The sequence below is a fragment of the Dryobates pubescens genome, chromosome 22 (assembly GCF_014839835.1).
Source record: "Dryobates pubescens isolate bDryPub1 chromosome 22, bDryPub1.pri, whole genome shotgun sequence".
Classification (NCBI taxonomy): domain Eukaryota; kingdom Metazoa; phylum Chordata; class Aves; order Piciformes; family Picidae; genus Dryobates; species Dryobates pubescens.
This window is the reverse complement of record NC_071633.1, coordinates 5,161,158-5,185,262: the sequence shown is the minus strand read 5'-3', so window position 1 is coordinate 5,185,262 and position 24,105 is coordinate 5,161,158. Positions and strand designations below refer to the sequence as shown.

General features: G+C 38.7%; 1 protein-coding gene across 2 annotated transcripts in view; it reads right to left on the bottom strand.

Annotated features, from left to right (window-relative positions):
• The window catches only part of GAS2 (growth arrest specific 2), an 83,082-nt gene that overhangs the window by 18,908 nt on the left and 40,069 nt on the right, over nt 1–24,105 (bottom strand). For both annotated transcript variants that reach the window (XM_054171663.1, XM_054171662.1), the window contains exons 5-7: nt 18,685–18,748; nt 15,242–15,386; nt 11,840–11,947 (exon numbers count right to left, since the gene is read on the bottom strand). In XM_054171663.1, coding sequence (XP_054027638.1) covers nt 11,840–11,947; nt 15,242–15,386; nt 18,685–18,748 — 317 coding nt within the window. The remainder of the gene's footprint in view (nt 1–11,839; nt 11,948–15,241; nt 15,387–18,684; nt 18,749–24,105) is intronic.

Genomic DNA, 24,105 nt, shown 5'->3' with positions numbered 1-24,105 from the left:
CATCCTAATGCACAAGAAAGCAAGACCTTTTTGGGTTTTGGGTTGGTTTTATTGGTATATTGGTTTGGTTTTTTCCTTTGGTGGGGGAGGGGTTGGTTTGTGGGGTGTTTTTTTTAAAACCTTCTCTCTCCTCTTACTTTCAGGTTTAGACAGAAGAGAAGCCACAACAGTTCTAGCTGCATATTCAGTCTGGACATTTAAGAAATCCCATGTGTCCAAAATTACATTTACTTCATAATGTAAACATAGAGCTGACTCAAAAAAGACTGCTCTTGCAGCTCCCCAAAAGCTTAGTTGAACCTACAGGTCTGTTAAATGTCTAAGGCCTTACTATGATCCCTTAGGGAGTAAAATATTATTAAAAATATATATATCATCTAAACACAAAGCATGGCAATTCTTGACTTCTTCAAATCACATACTGAAATGCCACAGCTGTAATGTATTAAAGCTATTATGAATTTTTACCAGTTAAGTAATACAAATTAATTCCTCTGGTAAAGATTCCCTTAAATGTAACGGGAATGTCAATTAAGGCTCATTATGAACTTACTGTACCCTCACAGTAATGGTTATAGAATGCCCATAACATTGAATCATTGTTTCCCATCTTCATATCCAGATCAGGTATATAATGATTTCCATTTTCATGTCAACATCATCTTCTATCAGCAATAGAATCTTCATTTTTGTGTTGGACTCTCTACTTCACTATTAGCAAAATGGGGATATTCTGCAACAATTCCTAAAGTATTAAATGTCAATACATTAATATTCACTAGAACCTGCAAAAAATTACTTGGTGGCTCTAAGCCAACTACAGCCAGACTCTTGGCTTCACAGAAGAACTCGTTGACCAATCTTTTATAGAGAAATAGATACACTGCCAGACCTGGCTCAAACGCTTCATCTCCACATTTCCTACAGCAAAGATTTCATACCACAGACATCATACTACACTCTGCAAAGCCTTCAGCTTGAAAGCACCCAGGCCAGCCTTCTTCTTCACAAGCCTAGTCAGTATGTAAAGGACATGTTAAGTATCTCCAGACTGGCCCTGTGCAGCCTGATCTAGTTGGAGGTGTCCCTGCTCACTGCAGTGGGGACCTGGACAAGATGACCTCTGAGGGTCCCTTCCAAGCCAATGCAATCCGTTAATCTTGCAATGCATTTCAGCAGCTGAAAGAAAGGATCTGGATGCTTAACACCCTTAACAAAAGGTCTTTCCCCTACTGTCCTATACATGCTCCAGTAGTCCTAACCCACTGGCAGGTTATTTATCCTTACTAGCTTTTGTGTACAGATGGGATTTGCTGAAGCACTGAGAACCGATTTAAGTCCACAGAGAATGTTTTGCTTTTTGCACTGCTTGCAAAGGAATCAGGCATTAGGTCAAGACTGAATACCTACATTATAATATCCTATTAAAAAAATAAAATAATTCAAACCAAACATATACACACACACAGTTTTTGCCATTAGTTTTCCTCATCTGGAAAATGTGTTCTAAAATTAAGACAGTAAGACAGCAACTCTAAGCAAATTAGCTGTATCATGCATGAACCTATAAGATAATGAACCTCTAAGATAATGAACCATAATTATCAGCATATGCAGAGGAGGCTTTTATTGACTCCTTCAAAATCAGGGTTTATGCTCAGAGTTGTCTTATGTAGGACTTTCTATAGCATCTTTTGCAAACATTAGATATATACAATTTAAATATAACAACACGAAAAATAAACCCCACCACTCTACCAAAGCAGACTAAAGAGAAGGAGGGAGGCTTGAGAACAATGTACACTTTCAGTATGAAAGAGCTATGATATCATTCTTTGGCTTGCTAATATGTATACTTTGAGAGACTGGGGCAGGGAGGAGGGAAGGAAACAGAAATAGGGCTCTTTGTACCCTTATGAAACACCAACTGACTCCTTCTTCCTCTTGCCCCTCAGTAGATCCTGGGGAAATAGTTAAGTAACATGAACCAAGAAATCAGCACAAACAGCAGAGTCATTCTGAAAACCTGGTTTGGCTAAATCACCAGCCTGTCATTTACCTGATTTATGTGACTCTGGCCAGAAGGTTTTACACAATTCAGAGTGCCAGCGTGGTCCTACACCTTAGACACAACAGAACAGTGGTATTTAAAATGCATTCTTTTTGCAAAGAAAGCTTTTTAGGCCAATCAGCATTAGGTTTATGTTCTTTGTAATAGATGTCTGTGGTTTACACATATACAGAGAAGACTCATAATTGTAACTATGCCTTGATGTCAGGAGGTGTCGGGGTGGGACTGTTTGGGTTTTTTAGCTCAAGCTACAAACGGGCAGGGAGTTTTAATTTTACTTCCCACTTGTAGATCCCATTTGCTTTCACAATGTTTTTAGGTGCATTTGAACAGGGAACAGACAGGAAATATATTTGCTGAAACATAGACACTGCACACTTTTAATAAGGCCACAGGAAAGAAACTGACCTTCTTTACAAGTGGAAATTATAACCTGTTGGCATTTACCAGCCTGCTTGTACCAGCCAGGAGCACTCACACAGCCCAAAGTCAGGACGTTGCACTTCCTAATTTTTGCTCTGCTTTGTCATGCAGAATTAGACTGAAGGCTGAAGGTCATATGTGTAGAGATCAAGCACTATACCTATATCTCACTCAAAAGAAAAAAAAAATCAGGAAAAGAATTGTAGAATCAATAAGGTTGGAAAGGACCTCAAATATCATCAAGTCCAACCTGTCACCCAAGACCTCATGACTACTAAACCATGGCTTCAAGTGCCATGTCCAATCCTTTTTTAAAAGGAAAGGTTCTGCCTGTTGAGGCAGAACACAGCTGAGTTAGAAAGCAGTTCCACACATGAAGCACAGGTAGTGTAACACATGTAGAACTGAGACTGAGGCACAATACCACTTCATTTATATTTAGAAGCTATTTTGAGATTGTTAAATGATCCTCCATAGCCATAATAAATTCCTGTTTCAATTGCATTTGTCAAAGAGTTATAAGCACATATCTTATTCATAAATAATTACTCTTAAATGTAATAATGTTCATGGGAAGTTAAGACATGCCACATATTTAAGATGATGTGAGAAAAGCCAGACTGTCAAAGGCTTTAGGTAGTAAATACACCAGAGGAAACTGTTCCTTGTTCCAATGCTGTGTTGTGGCAGAATTTAAAAGATATTAATTCTAACTAAAAGATTCATTATTGTTTACAGAAGCAATTGCAGCCTAATAACAGTTAAGGGAATGGCTCTGGCTGTCTTCTGACTTTTTAAAGGTACCAATAGGGTAGACCAAAGGCATGCTTTTAACTGCAAACCACAAAATGATTTAATCAGTTCTGATTTCGGCATGGATTTATCTACACAGAGTGTTTATACCAACTAAAGCATTTCAGCATCTGTTGCCATGATTGAAAAGCTAACCTGATAAAATAATACAGATCAGGTATGGTGAGGGTTTTTAGGCTTATTTGGAGGTCACTTTTTTAAAATCTTGAGGTAAATTAGTTTCTGGCAAGTTGAAAACAAGGCATGACAGCACACCACAAACCAGTCTGAATCAACTGATGCTGATTTATGACTTGAGGAACAATCTCTATCTGGTCTTCAGCTTAATAGTTGCTGGGGTTTTTGGAAAATACCTTTCAGATAAATAGTTGAGTCTGGGATCTCCAGAGTTTACTAATCTTTGCCAAGGAAAATGTTTGCTGTATTTAATACTTCCTTACAGCAACAGATTCCTCTTGTTTTGCTCTGAGCTTTGAAAATTAATGACAAAAGAAGAGCAGAAGAGATACTCCTAACCTTCCATTAAAGCCTGCACTAATCTACTTAAAACTACCAACCTAGTCTGGTCTATTCTATTCTATTCTATTCTATTCTGTAGAGTCACCATCACTGGAGGTGTTTAGGAAGAGACTGGATGGAGTGCTTGGCGCCATGGTTTAGTTGATTAGATGGTGTTGGGTGATAGGTTGGACTCGATCTCAAAGGTCTTTTCCAACCTGGTTAATTCTAATTCTAAAAAGTTAAGACTGAGTTTACACTTATCAGGTCTCAATGAGATAGGCAAAACAAGATGATGATAAAAGCACTGGGTTTAAAAAATAATAATAATTAAAAACAGTTTAGTTTGTGCATTTGCCATTTTTAAAATCACCAAATATAGGACAAATTGTTGTCATCCATGGCTGTGAACAAGTTCACTGCTACAAGACAATCACAAGACTGGAATTACATAGAGAAAACAGTGGGGTTTTTTTTCAGAAAAGGATAGTTAAGGGCAATGGGTATATATTTAAGTAAACTTCATACTCAGCTTTAACTCCAAATTTCACATTTGCAGAAGGTAGAAGTTTAATCCCTTGGCATCTGTGGGCTACCACTGACTTCAGAGTTTGTCTCCCACCTTATATCTGTCTCTAAGTTGGCACTCTGATAAATAATAAACTTTTCATCAAGGCCAAAAAAAGCAGGAATTAATTATAGCCTTTAAAATATTCTGTTGCTAAAGGAGTAAAACTACATAGCAATGGTTTCTGTGAAAATTCACTATTTGATGCACAAAACATGTAAGAGGAGTTGGACTCCTCTAATTGACAAGAAGAAATTAAACAAAGTCACAGAATGTAAAGTCAGGCTCAAATGTTGACCTTAGCTAAACACTGGCAGCTTCTGTTGCTGAAGAAGCCATGATAGCATAACTTTGGTCTCATGTGAACTTGGGCAGTCATTTGATGCACCTACTGCCACTTGTGACAAAAGAGGGCAACCAGCACCAGAACAAGAGGACAAAGTCCTGGATGTTAGGAAGAAGTTCTTCACAGAAAGAGTGATTGGCCATTGGAATGGGCTGCCCAAGGAGGTGGTGGAGTCACCACCACTGGAGGTGTTTAGGAAGAGACTGGAAGGGGCACTTGGTGTCATGGTTTAGTTGCTTAGATAGTGTTGGATGATAGGTTGGACTTGATGATCTCAAAGGTCTTTTCCAACCTGGTTAATTGTATTCTATTCTGTTCTGTTCTGTTCTACTCTATTCTATTCTAGTCTAGGCTAAAGTCTGACAGTTAGCCATGGAGAACTAGTAAAATCTACATTTTCACCTGCTCATATATTTTGATCCTAAACTAAATTTCATATATGTTTGGCACAAATGGCTTAAATGGGCAAGTTGTCATTAGATGAGAACAAAACACCATCAAATGTCAGTGCACATAACCTTAAAACCTCTTTCCTTTAATATTCTCTTTCAGTAAGCAAGAACATTTGCCAGCCACTTTTTGGAATGATTAATTTAAATCAACAAATGAAATCTAAAATATGAAGTTTAAAACTAACTATTAAGACTGTGCTAAATTTTTAACAGCAGATTACATTTCAAAGGGCAATTTTATTACATTGTAGTTACATGAAGTCTAAACATCTGTACTTTGTTCAATATGTCCTAAAAGTACCATTTCTATGCTGTTGTGTATATAAGGCAGATACATTCAATTTATCATGACTATTTCATAGTCTTTGGCTCCTAGACAGATGAATAAATAATCCAAGGACACAACTGTTAGGAATAAATGTCTCATTGTTTTATCCATTCTACCAGGAGAGTGTATGCTCAAAAACCTTTTTTTTTTTGGTTGTTTTTGAAAGATAAATCAATTTCTATTTCCTCACACAGATGCAGCTGAAGTTTTGTTCTGGTTTTGTTTGGGATTTGTTTGTTGGTTTTTTTATTGTTGGTATTTTTTAAGGTGGAACACAACATCTCAAGACAGACTATTAGGAAATGGTGCCACATCCAGCTGAAGGCCAGGCACTAGTGGTGTCCCCCAAGGAGCAGTTCCCAGCCCCATCCTCAAGTCCAACCTGTCACCACAGACCTCATGACTAAACCATGGCACCAAGTGCCCTGTCCAATCCTCTCTTGAACACCTCCAGGGATGGTGACTCCACCACCTCCCTGGGCAGCACATTCCAATGGCTAACAACTCTCTCAGTGAAGAAATTTCTCCTCACCTCGAGCCTAAACTTCTCCTGGCACAGCTTGAGATATATCTGTGGGGTAAAGTCCTGCTGCCTTTCTTTATGCTGAAAAAGTACTTTCCATGCAGCTTGCACATTGCCACAGAAATGTGATGGAGCTTCAAAATAAAATCCAGGAGGCAGAAATAGTATTTAGTGACCAACACAAACGCATGCAAAGTGTAAGGGTGCAGCAGGAGGAAAAGCCACTGCTTTCACTCTGATAAGAGAATGACAAAGAAATGAAACAGGGGTTTTTTTTTAAAGCACTTTTAACTTTTCACTGTTATTTCAGGAATGGAAAGGCCAAACCACATTGTACTAAGTATTTTATAAGCCCACATACCATTTTTGTTAAATCATGGCTATCATTCAGTTCTATGTACAGCCATCAATCCCAAGTCAAGGTATATAGTCCAGCTGGAAATTCCTGTGTAAGCTAAGAGGTCTTTAAGAACATTACCCCAAAGCTAAAGAATACTGCAACAGCTAAGCAATGTGCTTTCATGCCTGAATCCTAAATCTTTAATGAGGATCTCCGATGAACAGTGCAGTTTCCTGATGCTACCACATAAACTTCATTTAGTGTCATTTCTCTAGATGGCAGCATGAGCCATACATATAGTAGGAAAGTATACTGTACACAAAGTATATCACAACAAAAATTCAGCTGGGTTCTTCTTCTTTTTAATTGGCTTAGTATACTATTTATCTAAAGCTAAAGTGGAGGATATTAACTTTAATTCACTCCATAAAATATTGCAGCATCATCCTATAAAAGACAGATGCACTTACCTTGGCTATGTTAGATAAAATCATAGAACGGTTTGGGTTGGAAGGGACCACCAAAGGTCATCCAGTCCAACCCCTTGCAGTGCAGGGTTACCCTCCACTAGAGCAGGTTGATCAGAGCCTTGTCCAGCCTGACCTTTAATATCTCCAGGTATGGAACCTCAACTAAGTCCCTGGGCAACCTGTTTCAGCATTCCATTAGCCTCATGGTGCAGAATTTGTTCCTAACATCTAATCTAAATCTCTTCTCTCATTTCAAAGCATTGCCCCTCATGCTATCACTTTTGGAAACAGCTCCTCATCAACCTTCTTGTAGGCTCCCTTCAGATACTGGTAGGCCACCATTAGGTCACAGAATCACAGAATCACCAAGGTTGGAAGAGACCTCAAAGATCAAGTCCAACCCATCACCACAGACCTCATGACTAAATCATGGCACCAAGTGCCACCAAGTGCCTCTTGAACACCCCCAGGGATGGTGACTCCACCACCTCCCTGGGCAGCCCATGGTCTTCCGGGAGCCTTCTCTTCGCCAGGCTGAACCCCAGCTCCTGCAGCCTGTCCTTCTAGGTGACATGCTCCAGACCCTGATGATTTTTGCAGCCCTCCTGTGGACCCACTCCCTCAGGTTCATGTCCCTCCTGTGTTGAGAACTCCACAGCTGGATGCAGTACCCCAGGCGAGGTCCCACCAGAGTAAAGTGGCAGAACCACTTCTCTCCATCTGCTGGCCACACTTCTTTTGATGCAGCTCAGGATGCCATTGGCCTTCTGGATGCCATTGGCACACTGTTGGCTCATGTCCAGCTTCTCATCCACCAGAACTCCCAAATCCTTTTCCTCATGTTACTCTCACACAAGACCTTTTCACTTTATAGGGGAAGTTTAAATAAGAAAATGTGAAGCTCAGTGCTATCCTTGAAGAGCAATGCCATAAATAGCTGCATCTCCAGTTCTAATGCTTCAGGCTTCCTAGTTCCACACTGTGAGCATTAACTGCTATCTCATCCTTAATGTAAAAGGCTATTAATGTCTACTAAGTGTTAACTGGATTCTTAATAAGTGATTAGTCTATTAAACAGAACCATGACAAGAAAATAACTGAACTAAAAGGATCTTTATTAACATTTTAGGTGGACCCAATCTGTGGTTCTCTGCAATAAAGGGTAGAGGCTTGTTCATTTTGCAAATTATTGTCTGTAGACTGATGGTGGAGAGGATTAGCAGTTTATCTCAATTTAAGAAGGACATTGAGACTCTTAGACATGTCCAGAGAAGGGCAACGAGGCTGGGGAGAGGCCTCGAGCGCAAGCCCTATGAGGAGAGGCTGAGGAAGCTGGGATTGATTAGCCTGGAGAAGAGGAGGCTCAGGGGAGACCTTATTGCTCTCTACAACTACCTGAAGGGTGGTTGTAGCCAGGAGGGGGTTGGTCTCTTCTCCCAGGCAACCAGCACCAGAACAAGAGGACACAGTCTCAAGCTGTGCCAGGGGAGGTTTAGGCTGGAGGTGAAGAGAAAGTTCTTCCCAGAAAGAGAGATTGCCCATGGGAATGTGCTTCCCAGGGAGGTGGTGGAGTCCCCATCCCTGGAGGTGTTCAAGAGGGGATTGGATGTGGCACTTGAAGCCATGGTTTAGTTAGTCAGGAGGTGTTGGCTGACGGGTTGGACTTGATGATCTTTGAGGTTTTTTCCAACCTTATTGATTCTATGATTCTATCTGTGCTTTTAGACATGCAGATACTGATCCATACCTTGTGTATTCCAGCAGTCAGAAGAGCATTATAAAAAAGGAGGTGGGGAGAACAGGAGGTGGGATTCAGTAATTTGGTCTATTTTTGTATTCTTAGCATTCTAGGTGAAGAAATAAAACTGACATAATGAGATCTGTAGATTTTCACTTATCTTTATTTACCTTTGAAGTATTGAGATATTTTTTTGTATAATTAGATACCACACAGAAAATACTGCTGATAGTGGTGTGAGGGGAAATTTTACCTTGGCACATTCCTGCCAGGGAGGAAAGTCTGGCAACAAGGAAGCTTTTTTGTGTTTGTTGCTCCTTTTTCACTTCTTTCATACACAGATAAAAATTAACAAACAAAAAAATGGACTTGGATACTTTTTCAGTCTGCTTGAGGGTAGGAAGACACTGCAGAGAGATCTGAACAGGTTATATCCATGGGCTGAGATCAACAGAATGAGGTTTAACAAGACCAAGTGCTAGGTCTGCACTATGGTCACAACAACGCCGAGCAATGCTATAGGCCTGGGGAAGAGTGGCTGGAAAGCAGCCCAGTGGAAAAGGATCTGGAATGCTGGTGGATGGCCAGATGAATGTGAGCCAGCAGTGTGCCCAGGTAGCCAAGAAGGCCAACAGCATCCTGGTCTGGAAAATCAGTGTGTCTAGCAGGAGTAGGGAAGTGATTGTGCCCCTGTTCTTGGCACTGGTGAGGCCACAGCTTGAGTACTGTGTTCAGTTCTGGTGCCTCAGGAGTGGAAAGACAATGAGGTGCTGGAGCTTATCCAGAGAAGTGCAAAGAGGCTGATGAGGGGTTTGGAGGGCATGACATAAAAGGAGCAGCTGAGGGAGCTGAGGTTGTTTAGTCTGGAGAAGAGAAGGTTGAGGGGAGATCTTACTGCTCTCTATAGCTCCCTAAACAAGAGATTGTAGTGAGGATGGCATTGGTCTCTTCAAGTAAATAGTGATAGGACCAGAGAAAATGGGTTTAAATTGTGCCAAGGGAGATTTAGATTGGACATTAGGAAAAACTTCTTTACTGAGAGAGTGGTGAGGCATTGGAACAGGCTGCCCAGGGAGGTGGTTGAGTAGCCATACCTGGAGGTTTTCAAGAAGCTGTAGGTGTGGTACAAGATATACTTTAGTGGTTGGGGTAGTTAGGTTATGGTTGGACTTGATCTTAAAAGGTCTTTTCCAACCTTAATGATTCTATGAACAGGTGTTAACTCCACTTTAAACTTGGCTCTTGTAATGTTTTATCACTTGGTATACTTGTAACATCACTGAAACTATCTAGATTTAAGTCCCATATAGGTTACTGGTGAAAGCTAACAGAGGCAGTAATGGGTATAACTAAGCTAACTGAAAATGATGAAACTTTTGATCTCAATTCAACTGAAAGGCTTCGGGTTATATGGCATCTGTGAGCTGTGTCACGCTGTGTAAAGAGCATGCAACATAAGAGGAACTACCTCAGGAACATCAGACAGGGTGCCAAGAATCCCCAAAATTAGAAATCTCAAACATGTTTTCTCACAAGAGTCCAAAGGATTCCAAAGGCTGATAAATCTACTTATGTACACAATAAGAAAATGTAGAATAAAAAGCAAGAACTTACTGTGATCACATGAAGCATTCCAAAACGAGGTTCAAACCAACCAAAACCGAGAGACAAATGACTCTTCAAACCTAGGACTATGGATTTGCTCCCCCTGAAGTTCATGGCATGTTTCCATTGATCTCAGTTTTGCAGGGATGATCTCTAATACTGGAGTTTACTGTCTAATCTATATTACTGCTCTTTTTTGGCACGATTCAACTTGGAATGTGGTAGCGTGATACGAAAAGGGTGTTTTGTTTGGAAACTTGGAATCAAATCTGACTTGGACTAGATTGCACAATAAAGAAGCCAGCAAAAGGGAATTTGACACTCACCATTCTGGCAGAAAAACTGAAGTTTCTCAAAACTAGAAGAATAAAAATACTTATAAATTAAAATCAAAAGGAAGAAAACATTAAGTGTCCAACTGTGCCAGACTGCTGGCATCCTTGGTTAATGACCATTACCTTCTTCAAAGTCTTTTGCAGTTAGTATGAAAACTAGCACCTGAAAATAGTGCAGAATGAAAGAAATCTCACTGTCTAGGAAACAGAAAGTATAAATCCTTTATACTAGCATGTGAAACCTCAAACTATCTGTGACAAATCCTGTATTTCTTCTTCCTTCTGAGCTATTACTGAATTAATTGGGAGTTCTCAGTCCCTATTCAGCACAGGACTTAAATATATTCTCAACCCTATACACATGAGAAAACCTAAATCCTTATCTAAATTTGACTTCATTGTAAGTTAATCATAAGTTAATGTCAGAACAAGCACTCTGGTGTTTTGTTAAACTGGGAACTTGACTTCTACAGATGGAAGGAAGTCTCTTTTGTTCTCACAAGTGCTAAAACTTCAGTTATCAGGTCACAGCTGTGTGCCTCTAGCAATATAGGGATAACAGTTATTTGAGAGCAAGAGCTATCATTTTATCAGGGACAGAACATAGGGAGAGCAAAATGGAAAGAAGCATAGCATAAAGATGCTATGGAAGAATATGATTAGCATATATTCAATATTATTACCTTAAGCATACATAGAGAAGATTAAGAGGATCAAAATTAAGTTTGTATAGTATATTTGTGCTAAATTCAGTCAGATACTACTGCCTGCAAATATCTATATTAACGATTAACTTCATGCCATGAGAGTTAATACATTACACACAAAGTCTGAAATACAACACAGGGTCTGGAAATATTTCTTAATCAAATTAAGTACTATGGACATTAAGGTTTTGCTCATCCTAATTTATCAATGTGACTTAGTCACAACTTGGCAATTCAATGACCATGAAGTCTTTGATCTGTTTCCTGACCTGTCAAATAGTATCACTTAAAACAGAGGTGGAGAAAGGCTGTTTTAATCTAGTAGATATTCTTTCAAACCAAACTGAGAGAAAGTCATCATCTCCATTGGAGAAAGACTTTCACTTGCCACTGATCAAAGAGCAAATTCCATGACCTAAATTCAGAAGGATATACCACATGCTAATAACTCCTTGGGTCAGTTAACACACTGTAGTTTATTGATTCCCTGACAGCATCATAAAAATGAGTCAGTGCTGGTTAATAAGAAAGCATTTTTTCCTCTTAATCAGTGATATTGTTTGCAAAGTGAAAGGTAGCAGGTACCTGCAATTCACTACAAAATAAAACCCAAAATCCTTACCCTAATAAAGAGGATCTTCTCTCCAACTCTGTACCTTCCTTGTGAAAGACGCTCCACACAGAACTTATTAGGGCATTTACAAGGTGGGTCTTCAGAAATGTGTTTAACCTGGAAAACAGGGAAGTTGTTAATAAAAACTGTTTAAAATAGCATGTACAGCAAAACATGTAAGAAAAAAATGCCATAACATGATAGCAACTAATCAAGGTCTCCACTGATGATATGTTCTTTATATTTCTTTACTCCCAGACTACAGCACTTCCAATATCAAGATCAATTTTACAGCTGTAATGAAGCAAAAATAGAGGCAAGTGTCACAGAGGTCAACATAATATTTGCACTGTTTAACTGAAGTCTAACAGCTTTTTTGCCGCATCAAACTTCTGTAGATGTGCTCTCAGTATTTTATGGTGAATCAGCTCAACTGTCAAAGTGCTAATATAGCTGACAGGCAAAATGAAGATGCCTTAACAAGGCATTTTCCCTTCTAAATGAACATAATAAATACAGAACATCTTGATTGTCAATAAAAGGCCCTGCCCAGCACCTTCACTTAGCTCTTCAAAGTAGTGCATTTACAGAGAATACTATGGCATAATCACAAATCCATGCCAAGACACTCCCCAGTGTTAACCACCCTTTGGTGACCGTCACCTGAGGGCATTAGCACAGTCAAAGGTAATTTAAAGGGGCCTCCATAGTACTCTATCATTGCCAGCAATAGGGGCTGAAAAAATACAGATGAAAACTACTTTCCTGCTTTTTATCAGCTGCTTCAGCTTTACTTCAGCCTCCTGTGAAAACTTGGCCCTTGCATGCACTACCAAAGGCATTAATGCTTCATAAAAGTATATTTTGTACTTTTCAGTGATCTGAAAGTAAGAGAGCCATCAGTGCCAAAAGAGCAGACCTGGTTGAGAAGCTCTTACTTGGCATTCAAGCTGCACTACTGAATAGGAGCAGTAGTTACACATGCAGCATTTTCATATACTGCAGTTTTCCTGGAGGAAAGCTGACCTAGTACAGCAGTGTCAACCTACAAAATGCCAGAGGCATTTCCTAGAAGTTTTGTCCACTCCAGATAATGTTCCAAAGACCTTTCCAAATCCAGTTAGTGAACCAAGGCCTGTAAAAAAAAGGTCTGAGGTCTGGGAAAGAAGACTTCCAAAACAGTTAACAAATTAAAGTCTTAAATTGTTTCATAAAAAACCAACACTATCAGGGCAAAGCTATGGCACTCTGATAGGTGTCTTAGTTATCTTGAATAAGCTAACATGAAAACCTTCTGAAGCTAAACAAATGCCTTTCAGATCTGCTTTTAGAACAAAGTTATAGTATGTTGAATAAGACAGAACAATTACATGTTAGCCAATTATTGTTTCTGTATTAGAACAGGGAGCCAAAATGCTTTTGAAGTTAGCCCTGTTGACCAATTTAAAGGCTTTCCAATTATTTCTTAAACTGTTTGACTTTGTTGTCTGAATAACTATTACTTTGTGGATTATTTGGGTTTACTAATTATTTATTCTTAGCTTAAAAAGAATAATCAAGGTATGCTATTTTTGGTGATGATTTGGTTTAAAAAGAGATGAGGAACTCTGTATCTATTTTACACCCCAGATGAATTGTCCTCAGCATGAGTGAACAGTCACTGGATTATGTTAAGATTAATTATGCCAGTGATTTTTAATCAACATGGGTGAAGGTTAGCCTCCATTTCTGCAGAATCAAACTATTCTGATAGTTTACAATAAGAATAACTTATATGAAGTCAGTGGCAGATGACTACAATCTAAGTGCAGGTTACTGAGGATACAAAAGGTACATTCTTATACCTCTTGGAATGTGGTACCAAGACTGGGACTGTTCTTAGAGGACTGTTTAGCAATGGCCCCCTGTATGCTGCTCAATAATCAGTGGTTTCTGACATAATATCCTAAGGCATTTAATCCCTTCTGGAGACAGCCTTAACATTCAAAGCTGAAAATGGACACTGTGAACTATGCCTTAATAGCTGTGTCTACCGGGGTTCATCTAAGCAAACAAAAACCCAGAGCAGCCAGACCAAACAGGTTCAAGGTTGTTTTAAACTGTAAGCAAAATAGAGCCATCTCAGGCCTGTGGAGAAGGAAAGCCAACGGATTTATACTGGTGTAAAACAGAGGATAATGAGACCTTCTCTGCTGATGCTGCTATTAAGACTTCCATTACCTTGCTATCCCAAAGGACACAGAAGTACTATTGAGTGGAATTTGGAAATCAAATAAGGAAGCAGAGGGAAGAATTATATCCTATTTTATTTTGTGTCTGGACTGTATGAGTTCTGCTGCTATTTTATGGCGTGAGTGTCTGGGGCAGCGTGGGTCAGGAATCGAGCTGGATGAATTCCACTCTGTTTCTATCCCTACTGCTTTCTAAATTAAAGGAGGTGGTTGGAGACAACCTTCATCCTCTGTTCTGTTCCTACAAGATACGCAGTCACCACCCTCCTTCTACACATAACTATTCTTTCCCAAGTCTGTGGAAACAAGTGAGTGCTTTTGCAAAGTTAAGGAAGAAATACAAAATGTTGAGGAAAAAAAAAGAAAAGAAGAAAAAGTGAAATGCAATTATTTGCCTCAAATACTCCAAAGTATTTCAATAAAATGAACGAACATTATATTCCATCTGCTTTTTGTAACAAAAGAGTGGCACATGGGTTTTTCAAGGAGTGCTTTGTAACTCCCAGGTGGCACATCTACCTTGTAATATAGCAGTTACTATAGTAACTGCTGCTTTTTATAGAATAAATTTGTACTTTGCAAGTTTAACCCTTTCACAGTCTCAAAATGTAGCCTTTTCATCTGATTCCAGCTGTTTCAAAGGAACTTTTCCAGGGTTTGCCACAGAGAAATGAACACTCCACCACAGTGCAATGAGTTTCATGAAATTAAAAGCAAGATGCTTTCCTTCTAACAATGAGGGGGAAAGAATGGTTTTTTTTTTCCCTTACCACACCAGAAACATGCAGAACAGCAGCATAAAAATTAGGCTGAGATAACTTAGAAGTGTTTGTTAACGTTCTGAACAAGTCAGTATGGGCTAAATCTCCTAGGCCTGACTCAATCCTTTCTCAGACAAAACACCAAGTGGGAGTTGATGAATAAGAAGTGAGCAGAAAAAGAAAACGGAGTAATGAGAAGGGAACTTGGCCCTAAACACAAAGCTGGGCTAAACTGCAGATCTCCTACACAGTGCAACATTTTTTCCAAACATCAGGCATAAACAATTGTGGTCAAAAATATATTAACTCTGTCAGTCTGCAAATCTTCAAAATACAGTGGGCTCTTGAACTCAGGCTTCTGTGAGCTCTGCAAGTAAATGCATAGGTGAGATAGGAAGAAGCTTCCTCCCACAACTTACAGCATCATCCAACAGTTTTCCCGTGCTCTTTTTCCCAGGAGACTTTGTGGGTGATGGTGAAGGAGATGGAAGTGGGGCTGAAAGTGTTTCCTCTTGTTCAATCTCTTTTTCCAGCTTTATTAGTCCTGGAGGCTCCACCCCAAACCTTTTGGAAACATGCAAACAAATTACAAGGATTACATATTTTAAAACAAACAGGTGGAAGGAATTTATGCTTTCTGCATTGCAGAGTCATGAAATAAGGGAATGCCACATACATTAGTGAACATGTATAGGATGTATCAATCATTACTGCCACCATTCCAAATTTACATCAAAAATTGATTTTCAGATGCAATCTTGAGTTGGCCCAATTCACAGCAAACAAAGAGGTTTGGTAATTTCTCTGTCTGATAACATGTATGTTGGTGAATCTATGAACAACTCAAGGCTTCAAAAATTGCTGTACCATGTAGGGAAGATTTAAGTTTGGTACTTTGGCTCCACCGCCCACCAGCATCCCTTCACACTGCTTGACAACTTGTATTTAGTGCAACTATTTTCTAAAGAAATCCAGATGAAAAGTGATTAAATGTTGTCCTGGTCTCAACTACTGCACTGAATCTACAAATAAATGGAAACATGGCCAGTATTGTTCAGAAGTGGCTAATGCTTTCTCTAACCAATTTTCGACCGCCAATCTTTCTATCTCAGTTAACAGTGGCAAAACACTTGTAGCTCCAACTAAAACAAAATGCATGCAGCTTTGGCATGAAGCATCTCAAACACAGCACTTGGAGAGCATAGCTAAAACAATGCCTGCTTTTGAAAGCTTTATGGCAAGTGATTAAGTCAGAATCTCACAGCAAGCAGCAGAGCTTGGACAGATGTCAGAAGTCTAGAAGCCCATCCTATTTTTCCTAATCATTAGTAATTCCCCTCTGGTTTTTGTTGTTCTTTTTTTGTCTGTTTTGTTTTTTTCTTAGCCAACACTGAACAAAATCCAGAAAAACAGAAAGGTTTCCTGTTCCAGAGAAGGACTTCAGCTTGGAAAAGTCATCAGACCAGGTAGGCTCTTTACAGCAAACTACTTGCATAAATGAAACCATATTTTCTTCTGTAATAGAAAAGTCCACAGCCCAGATGCAGAACTATGCTGACTTATCTAGGTAAAGATCTGGACACTAAAATATTGAGCAGCAACAAATATATTCTAAAAATGTAGCTGAATATCCTAATAATGTTAAAAGGGTGCAGGAAAGGGCATGAACACACAGACTATCATTTGTGGGTTTCTGATAGCTTTTAATTTCGTCACACTACTGCCTAGTAAACTAAAATCATGAAAACCAAGAACAAAATCCGTGCTTGTATTGGCTTCTAACTGGTGCAGTTTGCCTAATGAAAAGTCAGCCAACACTGAAGCAAGCACTTACATACAATCCATTTACTTCCTGTCTGTCTGCAGATGCCGACAGGCTGTAAATCATTACATTCCCACTGGGCTCTAAGCGTACACCTGCACGCAGCCTTACTCATCAAATAAAACTCTTCCATGCTAAGCAATGCTGCTGCTTTGCTTTTTCTGATTTTCATAATCTCCAATTTTTGTCATTGTGACAGACTTTTCAAGTTCCCTGTACTTCCAAGCATTCTGAATTGCTCTGGTGATGAGTTGAAAAATAAATCCAACAAACACACACACAAGAGTTTTTTTTCCCACATATTATATCAGCGTGAAGCAAAGTTGCTGGAAAGCTGGAATGGCACAAGCCACATCTTTTCAGGGAGGGGTAGAGGTGCAAATTCTGTTCTGGAAGGTATGCTGAGAATTTCCTTTCCTGCTCCTTTCTGGCCTGCCTTCTTGTAACTACAGATGAAGAAGCACCAGACTGTAATATGATCTCCAATAGACTTTGCACCACTTCCCATTTTTACCAAGGAAAAACTGACTACAATAGCAAAAAGATCTTGAAATTGCCCAAGAGGAATTTCCAAAGACCTATGGGAGCTGTTTAACCCCCCAGAGTTTAATAGTTACCTAAGAACTTCATTCTTTCTGCAGGGCAAAAAAAAAAAAACATCAACAGTAATTCAGCTGTTTTCCATTATATAATCTCTCACTTCAAAATACCTGGGGAGAATGTTGAACCTGTGCAATCCACTGCAATAGCCCTGTGCACTGCCAATGTTCATTTTCATCCTGTAGGATACTTCCCTTTATCATAAATGTTCTCATTCTACCTGCATGATGTCTGCTGGTGCACACAATTGCCCAGGTTAGACATTGAAATATCACAGATGACCTCTGAATGTTGTCTTCATAAACAACTAATATCTAGGATAGTTTACCCAGGCAAAGCTAGTTTTATCAGTACCTGGGCTTTGAACTGCCACTTTTTGAGCTGAGTGGTCACACCACTTTTCCACTGACACCAGGGTCCATTCATCCAGTCCATCTCTCTCTAATTTGAATAAAGGCCACTAGAATATGCTAGCTCAATCCCACTGCTATTTTCATTAAGGGTTCTGGGAGTTACATCTTCTGGTCAACTCTATTCCTATGCAAGCTTCCAGTGACAGCAAGGGCTTTTCTGAAACATGATCAAGAGACAAACTTCTAGTTGTTACACTCGCAAAACATGAATATCTGTAACATAAATATAACATGAAAACACTAGTTCTCAAAGCAGGAATAAGCAGGGGTCTCCTTCACATTGATTGGAAATCTGATTGGAAATCAGAAATTAACGAAACCCCCAGAGTAGCAAGGCACTCCAATTTGATCTATATATGGATGAACACAACTCCATATTATATGCAAAACTGGGCAGCAGAACCACTGTCCTCGTTTTTTTTAGCAAATCTTATGTGCTATGCTGGTTAAATCTGTGTAAAGAGAAAAATCACATTCATTGCTGTCATTTTGAATGTTGAGCAGAAGTCACTGTTGTCTTGGCAACCAAGATAATGCTACAAGGTGCTGGAAGCCCAGCCTAGCTAGAACCATCTGACTGGTACAGACCGGTACCTCAATTCTCCTATTGCTTCTATTGGTGAAAATCCAAGAGAAGTTCATTGAAATTGCTTAGGTTAGATTTAGGTCACAGGAGGATCAAGTTGTTATCAATACAGATGATAACAACTCAGTATTTTATAGAGAACTCTGACTATTAGGAGGAGAAGCAGATCAAAGCTGTATTTAGAACAAAATTCTCAACCCTTTCTCCTCCTAATAGGGGGATAGCCAGTGAATACCTTCACTGAGGTGATGGTACAAAGATTTCATTATACTGATTAACAACTACCCACAGGAGAATCTTGAGTGCCATGAAGATAAGCGTTATCCTTCAACTTAATGAGTACTAAAGTTAGCTTGAGATGTGCTGATTTAGTAAGTCTCTCAATAGCCACTGCTGTCAAGAATGTAAATATTCCTTCATTCTTCAAATATTTTCACCTACCTTGCTGCAATCCTTCCAAGTTCCAGCAAGCAAAGGCACACTTCTCTTGGCTGCTTGTGCAGAACTGGTAAAGCAAAATTAAGATGGAAAACATTTATAAAGAGAAGGTATTTTAAAGATCTTAGTGATGAATGGAACCTAATCATCAACATCTGTTAATCTTGAATCAGATAAGACTTGGTTTTCTTTGGCTTGCATTGGAGTTTTACTGGAATAAAAATGATGGGATTGAGCAGTTCTCATTGCAGATGATTTAGGAAGTTACCATTTAGTTAATCCTTTAGTTCCTTGGAAAATATCATTCTAAATCTACACCACTGTGAAATAGCCTGGGCTATTTGGTAACCTGCAACCAATTTGTAGCTATTAGAAAAATACCTGAAAGCTCTGCAGAACACTAAAAGCAGTAGAATGTCAAAAATAAAGAACACCAAAGTGATTCTTTTCTCTCTATAAGGTATGAGAACTCCTATTCTCTAGATCAGTATTTTTCTCAGCCCATTTAAATTACACAAATAACAAAAGAGCTTCAGTAAATTTGGTCCTGAATTTGTTATGCATCTACTCTTAAAGCAAACATGAAACTAGAATACATAAAGACAGCTTGTCACAGAAAAGAATCCAGGTAAAACACTTTTTTTCTGTATATACACACATATGTGCAAACTTCCATGCCTGGATTACACACAAGACCTACAGGTTTTAAGATTTAGGAAACAGCTGTAACACAGCATGAATTTCTCATTAAGAATTATGCCAATAATCCAAGATAATTCCTCCCTCTCCCCTCCCATTCAGAGAGGTAATGGTCTGGAGAAGTCCAGCAAAATATGTAAGCAAAAATCCAAAAATCAATAAATAAAGAAAGGTTTGGGGCTGTTGCATAATCAACTCTCCAAAAAGAAGAAAGGAAATTGAGAAAAAGAAATAGAAATAAGAAAGTAAATTAAAAAATTCATTATCAGTACATTGTTGTGTTCTCTTACTGCAGTAAAACCTTTATGTTGTGGATCAAGTTCAGGCTTTAGAAATTTCCACAACTATCAGAAGATTTGCAACTTATTCAATCTGAACAAATTATATTATTTGTTCAGACTGAATTGACACCAAAAAACAATTCCATGAGCATTTGTATAGAAAAGAAAAAAAAAAAAAGAAGAAAAGGAAAAGGAAAGGAAAAGGAAAAAAAGAAAAGAAAAGGAAAAGAAAAGGAAAAGAAAAGGAAAAGAAAAGGAAAAGAAAAGGAAAAGAAAAGGAAAAGAAAAGGAAAAGAAAAGGAAAAGAAAAGGAAAAGAAAAGGAAAAGAAAAGGAAAAGAAAAGGAAAAGAAAAGGAAAAGAAAAGAAAAGGAAAAGAAAAGGAAAAGAAAAGGAAAAGAACAGTAACAAAATTGATTTGGTTTTAACAAGGTCAAGACATCCACTGTATAAACATTTTTTTTATCTACAAACTCACCTAACTCAAATGCATGAAGAAAAAAATAGCATACCTGAAAAAGACATTTCAATGTCCAGTTAAAGCTCTGAAAGTCACTGGCCTACACTGTGTGTCTGAGACACAGAAAGGGAATCCACAGACTTAAACATCTCTAAATAAATTAACACCCTGGAGCAGGTCTTCAGCTTCTGCAAAATTAAGTTCCAGTTCCTCTGACTTGAATAAATGTCCAGTAAGTTGTGTGAGTTGGAAGCTCATCTCAGTAACTTTTATTAGTGCACATGCAGCACTTAGAGATGTATGCATTCTTCCTCTCTAAGCTCATCCAAATATATTTCCAGACGTTAAACTGCAGAGCATGAAGACTTAAATGCCACTGCACTAGGAAAAGTATTTTTATCCTTCAGCCACCTCTTATTAGGAATATAAAAGATACAGACTTCGACACTCTGCCTTCTAGGATAGGATAGGATAGGATAGGATAGGATATGATAGGATAGGATAGGATAGAATAAACCAGGTTGGAAAAGACCTTTGAGATCATCGAGTCCAACCCATCATCCAACACTATCTAATCAACTAAACCATGGCCATAGTTTAATGAATTACAAAAACTACCTTTGCTAGTAATCTGTCTCTTTTAAAAAAGTGTTATACTCATGGGCCTAGAACTCTATTCTGATGGTTTTGTCTTAATGCCTAAAAATAAAACTTCATTTTAAGACATAAGGCACCCCCAAAATCTAAATGGAGTAAATCAGTTTTAGAATAGTCAAAGGGAGTCCAATATTTCTGAACTGCAATTCACACACACTCACATCTGAATGACTTTGGAGGGGAGGAGAAAAATAGAAGCTCAACTAATTTTTATTTATTTATGCCAAAAAGATCCATAAATAGAACTGGCAGAAGATTTAATGAAGAAAGGAGAAATATTTTTCTGACAAGGTTTAACGTCCCTTAGCAAATCTGACTCAACATAATCTAGGCACATTTCATGCATTTCACATGGAACAGCGTGACACAGTGGAATCATTGTTAGAAGATGAAGAGCTGTGCAGGCAATAACCAGGCACAAAACCAAACATCTGGTCATCTGATAAGGAGACGGTGACACAGCACTTCCAACAAGAAAATGTTAGCATTCCTGAGGACTATACCAGCATATGTATTCAGGGACTTCAGAGACAAACAAGTGTGCTTTTGTACACTGCAATACCCACTGGAAATAATTTGGATTTTCAATTCTTTTCCCCAAATACAGACATTTAATGGCCTTCATCACCCAGCGAGAGACTGGTAAGGATACAGAGTGAAGGCCACGAGATTGCATCTCCACAACTATCTTGGTCCCAAGCATTCAGTATAACCTTGAGCAAACAACTAACACTTTCAAGTGCTCTGATTTCCAAGTACTTAGTTTGAATATTTTGTCTGGTGCTATTCCACAATAAGTGGAAGAACTCAGTATTTAGTAACTCTCAAAAGTCTGCCTAATAATCTTCTTGAAAAAAAAACCTACTTGTACACTTTCTTTGCACCCAGAAAACAGAAGAAACATTACACACACTTTCTTTCTTAGTTTTACTCATAGAACTTGAGTTAATTGGTATTTCTGAAGCACTTCTAAACACAGAATCATAGAATGGTTGTGTTGGAAGGGACCAATGAAGGTTATCTATTACAACCTCCTTGCAGTGAGCAGGGACTTGCTCCACTAGATCAGGATGCTCAGAGCCTTGTCAAGCCTGACCTTGTATGTCTCCAGGGATAGCGCCTCAACCACCTCCCTGGGCAGCCTGTTCCAGTGTTCCACCACCCCCGCGTTGCAGAACTTGTTCCTCACTTCCAACCTAAATCTCCTCTTCTCTACTTTCAAACCATTGCCCCTCATCCTATCACTGCAGGCCTTTGCAAACAGTCCCTCTGCAGGCTTCTTGTAGGCCCCCTTCAAGTTCTTGAAGGCTGCTATTAGCACTCCACATGAATGGAGTACTGTATGATGTGAAGAATTCCAAGGATGAGTAAAACTGAAGCTTTCCCTAACGTGTCTGTGCAGTAAGTCCATTATTATCCCCACCTTATACATGGAATTAAGGCATGTGTGTATATAAGACACACAAAAGTACCCTTAACTAGGTGCTAGTCTTAAATACTTACTGTCTGATCTCTAGGGTACTGCTGAGTTTCCAAATGCTACCTTTGTATGAATGAAATCAAACAAAACACAACTAGTGATCCCATTACAAGGTCTGATACAGATCCTCCTGATGGGAGCTATGTGATGGAGCTATAGATATTTCTTCCAAAAATATTCAGTAGCAACATCAAAATACTATCCCAATTGCCACCAAACCTTCATACTTGATTAGAGAGGTCTTCAAAAGGTTGATCCTTTGAGCCTTCTTCCTGTCATCTTTCACTTTCTCCTACTTTTCCTTCTGATTCTATAGTAGTTTTTTCATTTTATTTGGTTGGTTTGGTTTGTTTGGTGGTGTGTTGGGTTTTTTAATCATTGCTCTGACAACTTCTACTCTTAACTTGTCCCAAACATTTCCTTACTCCTGAGTGAAAGAGTTACACGACCACATACTTAAATCAAGGAGTTGTGGTCCCCCATCCCCCATTCAGCACTAACATTTATGGAAGCCTCAAAACAATTAAGGTTTCAAGCACATTAACTCTATGGATAGTAAAGAATTAGTCTAGTATTAATATAGAGATCATCTTAACACTAGGAATTTACTGGAATCCGTGAATTTAAGATGCTGATCCAAAGGCAGTAATAACAGTGTCCAGAATGCTTCTATAGTCCTCAAACCGAGATGTATTCAATAGTATTATGAGTTGTTTAGTAAAATGTTGTGAGAGACAGGACAAAGCCTTATTCTGATGCAACTGCATGAAAAATTTAATGTGCTGTTCCGAGCTGTAAATGTGTCACTGAGAGAGAATGGTGAAAGCCCTTCCATTTCATAAAATGAAATTGGATAAAGAGTATAAAGGCCCTGTGTGCATAACAAAAAATGTTAAGCAATCAACATTGAAGTGGTGTTGTTTTAACAAAAGTCTTAATCCAAATGATATTAGACTAGAGATCAGAGGTGCTCGTGGTTAAGTCCACCGTTTCCATTAAAACACTGGGTGCTTTTCTTTAGGGAAGCTGCCCACTAAACTCAATCAATAAGTTGCATCAAAAGAAGACCGTGTCACAGTTTGTGTGTATGGAATACACAAGCACAAAACATGAACACAGCCACATCATCCAACACCTCCCAAAACAAACACACACATTAGCATGCTGGCACACTCAGTGGCAAACCCTTTTCTTGCTGAGTAGACTCTATCATAGAAGAGATGCAGAATATTCATTGGTTCCAAATCCTATAATCATCCAACAACACCACGTTACCGAGAGAGTTCAGAACTTCACTTCACTAAAGCAATCATACAAACTGTTATCATTCTTACTATTTGGCCAAGAAATATTTCCTTCAAGGATTACACAATTCATGTTTGAGCACCATAATTATAAAAGTCTCCATCTAGACTGCTTCCATAAATTGAATTACCACAGCTGTGTGGATCTGCTGCCCTAAAACCTACAATGGAGAACTTACAAAATAAAGGCATCACAGGAACAGAGGAATTGGAGAGCATTATATCTTTTAAAATGCAAAGAGCTAGTACAGTTCTTTCTTATGTTTGCAAGTTTCATTGTACTAAGCAATGTCCAACTTCTTCACTTCAAATCTTATTGGTCATCTCCCATGTGATTTACCATGTCCAGTAAGAGTTTCATTTGGAAGATTTAATTAACATAATGGAGACAATACATATACCCACCATACTATGTCACCTTTGTGATACTAATTTCTTCACTGCCAAGCATTTTCCTCTGGAGTTCTAAAACAATGTAATTCAATTTAAAAGACTCCACAGGATAAAAGATCAAGCAAATTAAAAAAAAAAAAGGGGGGGGGTG